The sequence below is a fragment of the Hyposmocoma kahamanoa genome, unplaced genomic scaffold (genome assembly GCF_003589595.1).
Source record: "Hyposmocoma kahamanoa isolate Upper Pololo Valley unplaced genomic scaffold, ASM358959v1 62, whole genome shotgun sequence".
Lineage (NCBI taxonomy): Eukaryota > Metazoa > Arthropoda > Insecta > Lepidoptera > Cosmopterigidae > Hyposmocoma > Hyposmocoma kahamanoa.
The window spans coordinates 22,537,962-22,549,874 of NW_020653850.1; the positions used below are offsets into that span (position 1 = coordinate 22,537,962).

The 11,913-nt window shown below is 38.6% G+C and overlaps 1 protein-coding gene across 1 annotated transcript in view; it reads right to left on the bottom strand.

The window, feature by feature from the left end:
* The window catches only part of LOC113229816 (muscarinic acetylcholine receptor DM1-like), a 53,131-nt gene extending 43,947 nt beyond the window's left edge, over positions 1-9,184 (bottom strand). The window contains exons 1-2 of the mRNA XM_026463495.1: positions 8,931-9,184; positions 8,321-8,495 (exon numbers count right to left, since the gene is read on the bottom strand). Coding sequence (XP_026319280.1) covers positions 8,321-8,495; positions 8,931-9,184 — 429 coding nt within the window. The remainder of the gene's footprint in view (positions 1-8,320; positions 8,496-8,930) is intronic.
* Between the last annotated feature and the right edge of the window lie 2,729 nt (positions 9,185-11,913).

Here is an 11,913-nt window from a genome sequence, read left to right on the forward strand (position 1 = left end):
CAACAAGATTTTTCTGACGATATTAACAACAATAATAACGCACACACTCGACATTCAATGACAAGTTTGTCACATATGCGTTTTGTCCATTATTATTTATCCAATTGCGATAAAAACTTTCATGAGTCCTTGTGCCGACTCCCATAAAATTTTAATATTAGATCCATTTTAAAATATCAGACAGGTCAGTTGTTTCAACAAATTAATGTGTCTACAGACAAAAAAGCTTTGTTTTCTTTACACCGTTTGCCGGGTACAGCTAGTAAGCGTTTTATACAAAAAGGCATGTTAAAAAAAATCTTTTTGTTCCCGTGATTTATATGTTTGTTAATGCACAACTACGAGAATGAGTTGAAATTTAGTGCTATATATTATGCGCATTTAACACAATTGTAATTTTTCATAATCGCAGGTCTTTTTTATTTAAATAGTGATAGGACGAACAAGTCGTACGCCTGATAGTAAGCGACACGCCTGTCCATAACAGTTGCAGTGCCACAGAACTTTAAATCACATAGATCTGAGGAGCACTGCCACTGCGCCCGTCACCCTGAAATATAAATGAACAAGCCCCATGTGCCTGTAATTTTATCAGTACTCTTACTCTTCCAAATCGGAACGCAGTAATGTGACCATTACTGCATGGCGGCAGAAATAGGTAAGGTGGCAGTTCCATAGACGAAATCTTTCACAAGGAATTCTACTAAGTACCTACTACAGTGCCGCTATTACAATGATGTCTGTATTAATATTGATGAATTTTTCAAGAAACTTGAACAATTTTTTTTGCAAATTTTTTTATGTTTGTTAAATTGTGTATCTTTTTTTTTCATTACATAAGCTGTAAACGGAATGCAGTCGCAAAGAAATAAAACAATAAAAAAAAATCGACTTTATTGCCACGCAAAATATGTACATTTTAAACATTAAACAAAAAAGAAAAAATAAATTAAAACAAAAAAGCATGTCGAAAGTGGGTGACCTGACTCAGCATCTGAGGACTTTGCTAACAACATAGCCCTCGCTGTTATTTCAAAGGTTTGCAAAAAGATGTGCTAATAATATTATTTTAAGTAAATGTGACTTGTGTATGTATAACTGTACCCTCTTAAATAAATGAGTATTTAATATGTTTTCTTTTTCCTCTTATTTATTATTAGAAACTTACAAAATAATATCTCGTATTCGAAAGAGACTTAGGGTCGTATTCTAGAACTCTACTCAATGCTCAAGTCAGGACTTGAGTATAATTCAAAGCACTAGAAATCACACTCAAGTCCCTGCCATTAGGGTCGTATTTCCAGTGCTTGAAATCATACTCAAGTCTGCTCAAATCCTGACTTGAGCATTGAGTACAGTTCTGGAATACGACTCTTAGAGGAACTGAGTTTGTGATATATGATAATACTCGTAAAAACAACAAATCCTTATACTATTTAATTTAGAAGTCATTTTTATACTCCTTTTCAGAGTTTTAAGAGGAAAAGCCGACTATAAACAAAAGCTATTCAGATAAAGGTAAACAATGTTTCATTCTTACAAACAATACATTATAATATTGTAAATACGTGCCTGTATCGTACTATATGATAAATGATGTTATTGTCTATTGTTCAATGTGCTCTACATTGAATACAAGGAATTTATCATCATCATCATATCAGCCGGAAGACGTCCGCTGCTGAACACAGGCTTCCCCCAAAGATTTCCAGATCATCTGATCGAAATGCTGTATCCATCGGTTACCCGCTTCCCTTACCAGGTCATCCATCAGTAGGGGGCCGTCCCACTGAACGCCTTCCGGTTCGTGGTCACCATTCGAGAACTTTTCGGCCCCAACGGCCGTCAGTTCTACGAGCTATGTGCCCTTTGCGACTTCAACTTGCTAATCCTTTGGGCTATATCGGTGACTTTCCTTCTCCTACTTTCTGATTCGATCACGTAGAGAAATGACGAGCACTGCTCGAAGACTTTTGTCTTCAAGGAATTTCTGTATTGTATTGAATATTATTCTTGCTTAATAAATCAAATGGATTCTTATCAAGTACTCATTCTAAAGCTAACAGCTGTTCTCCAACCAAAATGAATAAATTCATCAACATACTAGAAAAGAAAATAGTAACAATAATTCATTTATTTTTGAAAACAAATTGTATAAAAGCTGACACTTTTTCATTAAAAAACCTAACCTCAAAAGTACTTGGAATTATATCTGTTTGCCAAATTTTATTGCAATCCGTTACCGGAAAGTACGCGAAACCGGATTCATACCCCAGTTTGCCGCCCTCAAAGGTCGAACATTTTCTTTAAATTTAAATGGGACCACGATTGAGGTACCCTTTCCCACAAAAAAGGAATCATCACAACCGGTTCACAAATGTTTTGAGTTATCGCGTAGCCAACACAAACAGTCTAATGGAGAACCTCGTCCTTTTTTTCGGGTCGGTTAGAATAATTTTACTGTATCCGGCCACACGTTACGCACACAAATATTGAAGGTATATCATAAATTCACTCACATGCACAGACTAAACCAGGTACGACATGTTTCTTTTTCAATAATATCACATTGGCGTTCACATATGGATTTAATAAGACTGTTTGTGGTGAGCTGCAGAGACGAACATGTCTGTCTGCCCCGGTAGCCTGTGGCCGGAGCGTCTGTCTCGTATCTGTCTAGTTGAGGACCTGTATGCGAGGAGACACGCGGGGCACGTGAGTTGCCCTTTAAGATGGAAGCTATATCCTGACATTGTCGCAGGACACTGCGAATGGTATCTCCGGCACTTGCCCAAAGAGCTAGTAAAGGATAAGCTAGATATCCTCCAGTCCCTCCAGCCGCTTAGGTTATTGGGAACTGGAGAGACGTCGTTTTTTGGCGTCGGAAAGTGAGCGTGCATTACAGCTCCGCCACCAATGAGGAGATTTGGTAGTGGAGTTAGAGACGACGGCTTAGCAGTGGCAACCGCTACTTGTGCAATACGCAACAGCAAGTGAGCATGCCTACTGCTCCGGTACCTATTTGGAAAATAGGGAGGGTCCTATACGCGCATCCGAGGCATTAGTCTCTCGAGAACCGGATGAAGTGAAGTGACAGAGGTCTGTGACAACCCTGTACACTGGCTGATCTGGAGTCAAAGCCTGAACTTATAAGTTTCCTGTGGGCGCACAGGTTATAGGGTCACTGCGACTGCTGATGGCGACTTGTTGGAGTCGACGGAAATATCTAAAATTTATGTCTGCAATCAAATTGAATATTCAAAATCGAATTTTGTAAGTATCTCAAATAGATTGTTTGAAACTAATTGTTTTTATTTATGACATACTCAAGAATTTGGCAGATATAATTGTAATGTCATTTCTTTATAAATTACTGAAGATTTATGTTTATACTTTCAAAAGTGTTTACAGTGACATTGGTCGTAATTTTATATAATATCTAGTGATGGAGCAAACAAGTCGTGCGCCTGATCGTCGCCTGATAAGTCGTGGTAAGCAACACGCCTGTCCATAACAGTTGCAGTGCCACTCGGAGCTTTAAATCGCAATGATCTGAGGGGCACTGCCACTGCGCCCGTCATCTTGAGACATAAGTTGATAAGTCCCATGTGCCTGTAATTTCACTAACACCCCTTAGCCCGAACACTGAAACGTAATTTTCGTTTCTGCTTGGCAGCAGAAATAGTTATGGCGACAGAAGTTCCCTGGACGACTTCTTTCACGAGCTGCTCTACTGCAACTGACGATATGTCATTTACTATTATTGTTATGCTCCTATGATATCCGCATAGAAACCTAGTCCGCATACGCTAAGTGAGGCAAATTGAAGCGCTCCCAAAGGGCCTACACGAGCGGGCGGGCCTTCCATGCTCAAGGTCAACTTGCACCGCGAACAGCTCCAGAATTTTAGCTAAAAATGACGAAATGTGCGGTAAATGAGTGTAAAAATACGTCAGACAAACATAAAATAGATACTAACATCACATTCCACAAGGAAGTAACGCGTTTCAACTTGTATTTTTATATAAATATTCACTAAAACCGAAAATTAACCTACTACTAAAACTAGCCTACATGAATTTTATTTTTGCCTCAATTGTGACAGTTCGTTTGATATGAAACTATTATTCTATGCGTTATTATTCTAAGCCTGAAGTAGATAAAAAATAAAGAATAAAAAAAATAAAAACTCAATGTAGCAATGTGGTGCTTATACGGCCATAGAAGACCGTGTTTATCCAAGTGTGGAAGGCATATGAATTGATGATGATACAATAAGTGCTGGAATATACGACGCACACCATTTTAAGCTTTCATTTGGTGTAGGTACGAAAACAAAAGAGAAACACACGAAGCGTCAATTTATTTCTCGCTTCACAATTGCTTTTTTAGGGGTGCCTCTGCGCGAGATCATTTTCACTTCTAAAAAGGTTTTATTCCCGCGAAACTGCGAAAAAATGTATCCATCGTTAAATTAGGTTCTCTGAGGGCTTTTTTCTACATCTCCAAATTGTCCGTCAGGGGGCAATTTATTTTAGTGGTCGTTGAGACAGTTGGTGGGTGGAATAGAAATTAAATTGCCTCGTACACTCAGCCACAGGTTGATATACTATACAACCTATCACTGTAAATTTGAACTCTACGCAAATGACGTAAGCATTATCGTCTTAATTCTCACTCATTTATGTACCTGATATTTTTAATAACTTACGATTCTATTAAGCTTTTCGTAGCAGTAGAGTTATTGAGATTTTTTTTGTGAAATACTTCCACTAGTTTTGTTATAATTATTAATTAATACAAAGATCGGACAAAGAAAAATATTTTCGACTCTGTGGGACTTGAATCCACTACCATGCTGCACCGTAACATTGCTCTTGCCCACTGAGCCAGACAGTGAGCATTAATAATACTAGAGACGCAATGTCCTACAAACAGTTGTCTAAAATGTGGGACCGCTTTGCAAATTTAAAGACTAGCTTTGAAACTGATTGAAATTTCAAAGAAAACTATATTTGTCTCATTTTTCCTAATGTCAAACTTATTATGTCAAAATCAGTGTTACCGGTTTCAAATAAATTGTAAATATGAAGAGATGACTTTCTAATCTAAGGAATTCATTGTTTTTCAAGTATTTTTTATTTATTGGATAAAGGTGATAAAAGTACCGTCTTCCGACAAAGTTTCTGTTTCTATTTCTCGAAAACAAATTTATAAAAGGGTAGGTATTACAAATTACTTGATACACAAACATTTAACTATAGTTTATTACAAATTATTAAACGCCACTGTGCATCATTAGCTTGTTGTACCATTGCCTTGTGTTTTGTTACTCAAAATATATTTTCGTAAAAGTGGTCGTATAATTTTTATCGACTCCGCCCTGCACGTTCTATCTTTAAGTATTCTGGGAAACAGACGAAATATAATTTTTAATAGTATTACGTATTAATAATATTACGGTTACACTTTACGTTTAAACGTTACAACCATTGACTTACAATTATATGGACGTCGGGTCCGCGCTAAAAAGTGTCCGAACTTATAGGGCGTTAAAATCGTATACAGAGCGTCATTCACGCTTTAGTCTTTGTTTGTTCGACTGACAGCGAAGCAAGCAAAATTATTTTTTTTTTTTTTTTTTTTTATTGTGACTCGGCAAAATGACTGCACCGCGCCTGATGGAAAGTGCGAATACAGTCCAGAGATGAGAGTAACGGATGGAAAACACAAATATCTTCACTCCGTCACTATCATTTTGCCGGTCTGGTCAAGACAGTACTGCGATGACATTACAATTTAAATTCAACGTTTTAGCTTTTTCATATTCCTTTACATGTCATTACGTTTAAATAGGTTGACTTGGGACATTTTTTTCGTGGTTTTTGTATTAGACCCGTCGTCCATTTATTTGTAAGTCAATGGAATCTCTCACTAAATCACTAGCGGTGACGAATGCAAATACAAAGATCTATAACAAAAACACATAGGAGAATTTCGACAGCTCGGTAATTTGACCCGTAGCTCATTTGGTAAGAGCAATGCTACGGTGCAGCATGATCGTGGGTGCAAGTCCCACCGGTTCGAAGATTTATTCCATGTGTTCGACCTTTTTACTAATAACCATAGCAGTAGAATTGTGAAAGTGTTTATCCAGGGAAAGACTGCAACCCATTTCTGCCGCCAAGCAGTAATATAAGCTATTACTGCATTCCGGTTTTGAAGGGTATGGCTGCTGGTGTGTGATGATGTTATGGATAGACGTGTCGCTTACCACTACGTGCACGACGATATATTAAACAAAACGTCATCACGCTAAAAATACACTTCTAAAAAAGGGACCCTTTCAGTGCAGCTACGGAATAATAGGAAAGACTATTATCACCATAATGGCGATCGGAAGTCACAAATGTATGCTGCTACCATTCGTTGTGTTGGACACCACAAAAGTTACCAGATGGATAGAGGCATTTTTAAATTACTTATAAATATTGTGAATAGTCAAATGTGTAGCGTTCTTATAATAAAGAACAACGTTTCGGATTCCCATGGTCACAACTGACTCACTAAAAGCGGTTACACGCGGTGACTTTAAGCAGTGATGCAAACTCGCGACTGCATCAATACAAACGCGCGATTGCATCGCTACACTTGTGATTTATAGGCGATTGCATCGATACGATCGCGCGTTTGTATCGGTGCAGTCGCGTGTTTGCATCGATGCAATCGCCTATAAATTGTAGTGTGCAAGTATAGCGATGCAATCGCGCGTTTCACGAACGCACGTAACCACTCTAACAGACACGGTTTGTTTGACAAAAAATATACGAGTTTTAAATCTAATTAAAGTTCCATTTCTAATTTATTATAACAATCGCTAAAACCTCGATATTTTTCCAGGGTAAGTTCCACATATTCCCACTGGTGCGGATCCGGGGATCCTGAAAATTTATTCCACAAATCCCCACTGCGTAACAAAAAAAAATGGTATTTATTTCTCCACAAATGGAACACAATACTTAAAAAACGAATAGAAAAAAAACAATTGAGTGATGTGGACAAAAAGGTTAAAGACTCAGCATTACTTTTTCAGTCTTCACCTAGGTGTACACTAAGTAACAACCTACCTTTGGTAATAACTAGTAATAAGTTAAAATTTAATTGCTGTCCGTGTATATTTATATATATTTTTTATACATTTAACCTAAAATTTAAAATTTTACGTTTTTACGAGTTTTAATAAATTGGGGACCAGTTGTTACAAGCAGGTACTAAGTTAGAGGGGATATGTGGAATAAAATTTAATAAAATTTCAGGTTCCCCACAAGTGGGGATATTTAGTGGGACCGTTTTCAGTTACGAACCGGTTTAAAGATACACTCATATCATATAACACATATACATTTCACTGCTGGGCACGATACTTCTCTAAGATGAGGGTTAACCGCATGCGGTTTGGGATCTTTATCGAGATTAGGAGGGACAGGGAGGGAAGTACGTCATGTTTAACAGAAATGCGGCACTTGTGCTGAGCCGGCTCTGTTTAACTGCCTGTCGTTCCTTTATTTTCAAAAAGACATCTTGTTTTATTCTTTCCATTTAAATTCATTGTTATCTGTACTCCTTAAGCTGTTTTTTTATATCCTTTATATTAACTTTGGATGGATTGAGTTGATAAGTATTTTTTAAGAAAGAAAATAATATTAAAATTTAAAGAAAATTATTATACAAAAAGTTAGTCTTAAGGACTAAACATTAAGATTTAAAATGGATCTACACTCAGCATTTGTCGGGTGGTGTATCCAAAACAACCTCACGCTGATATTCCGTGTTAACAGAGGAACGGAAGGAACACCTCCGATAAATTATCGATAACGAAATAGAACTTACATTTAAAACGTCGACTAACGTTCAGTCATTCGCCCATTCATTCATTCAGAAATCGCTCTTAGGCGAATTGTGGACGTTTTGGTGCTGCGCAAACATGTATTTTGTGTTGGATAAAAGCAACCGGTAACTAGAAGCGAGTATTAGGCTGCCTTTCCACCAGAGATGTGCGACATAGCGAAGCAGTGTGCGAAGAAAAATACGACCAATAGGATTACTTCATTTTCCTAGCCTCGCTTAGCGCAGCTCCGGTGGAAAAGGGTTAGTGGAGCTAAGTGTTTGTACACACAAAATAGCGAGAAATGTGTGCGAGGGAAGCGGGCGAGGAACGTGTGCGAGGGATACGGGCGAGAAATGTGTGCTAAACGGTGTAGGAAACTAGAGCTACTGAAAGTATGAAACTAATTGACACTGACATATCGCCGCCGCTCACCCCACCACACGGTACCCCGTGCCCGCGCAGAGCTGAAAATAGTTCGTCACGCAACCTCGCACATCTATGGTGGAAAACATCACACCGTTTCACATCGCGGCTACACACTCTCGCACCGCCGCAGATGTGCGAGGTAGCGAACCTCGCATGTCTCTGGGGGAAAGGTAGCCTTAATCTGTTTACACATTCACCGAAAACAATAGAACAATGAATATCAAAAATACGAAAAATAATAGTAATTCCAAATATGAAAATTATATTAAAAAAGGCATATTGGAATGGAACCCGGGACCTCTGCGAAGCAGTCCAGCATGGTAACCGTTCGGCCTCGGAGGAAGTTTAAACATTTCTTCTGATAATAGTGTTTTAAATAAACACAACATATTTGGTTAATAACAATAATTTCTTATATACTTTTCCAGGAAAATGTAGAGGAAAAAATATTAGGGAAGTAAATAAAAGTGTACGGGAGAAAAAGCGAAAGTTAGGAAGTAAGGAAAACTTCTTAGACACATCGTAGTTCAGTTTACTTAATTTTGTTACACTTAACGGTTCTTCGTAATCAGTTAAAAGTGCGTAGTTTCCTACGTGTGGAGTCGTTATTACTAACATGGCCTCACTCTGCCTTTGTTTATTCGTGTCATCATATATGCAGGAACATATTACAATATTGTTCATGAACAGTCCATTTATGCGTTCCACTGATGGGCACGAGTCCCCAGGAGAGGGCTTAGGTCGTAGTCCGCCATCCTGGCCAAATCCGGGTTGGAGACTACGCACGTTATCCAAGGGTTGTGAACCTTCTTCGACCTGCAGTTTCCTCACGATGACTTCACCGTAAATTTCAAATTGAATTTCACTCATCAATTCTGAAAACTCTAGATCGAGCCAGAGATCACAGATTACTTAATAGTTACTACGTAACAGATACAACACTCTCGTGTAAAATCTAAAATACCTACGCTATAACAACCTACTAAATCTGAGTAGTGATACCAAACGAGGAAAAAGGAACTTAAGCACGCGCTCAGAGAGGTGAAAATAACGTAGCCCGCCGTGTGCAGTCTTGCGGAGCCGAATGCTCATAAATGAAAGACTTGTAAGGGCGCTTGCTTGTCGGCTCGCTCAGCGGTAGGCACTTTGAGCGAGTGACGGAGCTCTGCACTATTTAGAACCACTAGGCTACCACGGCTTTTTCACAATATTATTACATATGCTATAATGTTCGGGACTCGAGAAGTATGTCCCTGTGCGCTTTACAGTCTATGACTGACAATGCCCACTATCAGCATTTTACGCCTCGTGGTTGTAATTTACATCGATCTATCAAATGTATCATAAATCATTACTGGCGTCGGTAATGACCACGGAAGAAAAAACAATGGAAGTACCTCAAGCCTCGATTACATTCAGAACCGAAGTCGCCTAAGCACTAATTTTGTAATCTAAAACACTATGAAATCTAATAATGATTGGTCGTAGTTTCAAATTTGAGTAGAAATAACAAATTCTGGATTGTTAATATAATTTCAACTTTACCCTGTTGGTATATCATTGAAAGTTAAACACCGTCAATACTTATTATTGCTAGTTACGACGTTTTGATATTATATTGAAATTTGAATCAATATGCTTCCATCTAGCGGTTAATTGCTGAACGACGATAAATTGGAGTTATTAATTTAGTTGTCCAAAAAAGTAGCCACCATATTGCTGAGATATAGCTTCACTTTTGTTTCTTGTAACAAAAATATTATTTCGATAAACAGGAAATAGAAAAATTGTTAAAATAAGACTTACTATATCATCATCATATCAGATCATGTGAAATACCACCACAGGTAATATTGGTACGGCTATCACTTTTGCACTCCAAAACAGCAAAATAAAGCATTTTTCTAGGATTTTAGGGAATTTCCACGAAAGAATGTAGTGTCATTCCATACCGTACAAAGCGAAAATGGCTGACTGCGCTCAAGTATGGACAATTGGCCATACAGTGGTCACGCATCAGGTGAATGGTGCCTTGCATACCTTCATGGGCAGCCAGAAAGTGTCTAAAAAGGCACGATTAGCTGTGCATGGGGGGGTGCTGGTTCCTACACTTATGTATGGTAGTGAATGTTGGGTTTGGCAGAAGAAGCACGAAAGTAGAATTAAGGCAGTAGAAATGAAAGCTTTGAGGAGTATGGCTGGAGTGACTCGGATGGATAAATTACGGAACAGTGTGATAAGAGAGCATTGCGGCGTGGAAGAAGATATAGTGACAAAGATAGAGAAAGGGATGCTTAGATGGTTCGGACATGTAGAGAGAATGAATGAAAGAAGATTGACGAAATAGATTTATAAGGCAAGTGTGAGCGGGCAGGTTGGTATGGGCCGACCAAGGAGAACTTATCATGACCAAATTGAGGCCATCCTAAAGAAGGGCCAGATCAAGAGTACCCTTAACCGACGAGCGTGTATGAAAGCATTGATCCGTGTTGATGAGGCGAAAGATGTGTGTCAGGACCGTAGCAAGTGGAAGACTGTTGTCTCTGCCTACTCCGATGGGAAAAAGGCGTGAAGTATATGTAAGTATGTATGTATGTGTGGTCACGCATGTAATGCTAACTAACCACTTCTACTATTTATTGTTCCATGATAATGAGGGAGCCGTTTCTTACCGCAATCATTCCTGCAAGGTAACATTTGCACCAGCATTCATTAGCAAAGAACCGAAATCCTATAACAGCCATTAGAGCAGCTCTTTAAAACATCCGAGGGATATTGCCCCATATATTTTCGTCGGGCGACGCTTGACGTTGATAAATAACAGTGGTCAGGACAGGGAGGGATTAAGCAGTTGGGGGGTCACTAGTGGGGAGTATCACTATGTAGGTATATAGTGACCCCCTATATTCTGTAGTTCTTCTGATCCATTAGGTACTCTTAATAGTCTAAATGAAAAATTGTGCAATGGACTATTTAAGCACCACTTCGTTAGTTAGCGGTTTTTCTCCTAAATGTAGAAAGATCAATCAGCACAAAGGAAATGGATGACCAGATGCAACTTATACGTACCTTTTTGAAAAACACTTTTAAAGCTATAGAGTAATAAATTATTAATACAAATACCGAGCACTTAGAAAAAATCCGTTGATCCGGCTGGATTCGTACCAGCGTCTTCTAGCAAACCGCTAGACGCTGTACCAACTAAGCCACGGAACGAACCAGCGGATGTTACGAATTTGTCTATGTGTTTGTTGCAGTGGCTGAGTGAAGAAATAGGTCTGTCACAGATGGCGCTACGGCAAAAAAGTCGTTAATAACCAAAATGAAGATCTGCAACAAGCACATTTGTGTTTCCCGAAAGCTACATGGCTATATAAGGCTAGAGAGTATAGGTATATTTCTTCAACGTGAGTCAGACACATCGTCGCTTAAAATCAAGTAAGATTGTAGCCACTTGTTTGTCCATTTTAAGACCCCCCCTTATACGGGATGATTTGTCTTCACGATCCGACGACGGAAACGAAGAATCGATAGTGTATGTTTATATAAAAATTTTCAAAACAAACTTTCAAAGATTTCTCACAGGTGCTTAGGCAAAA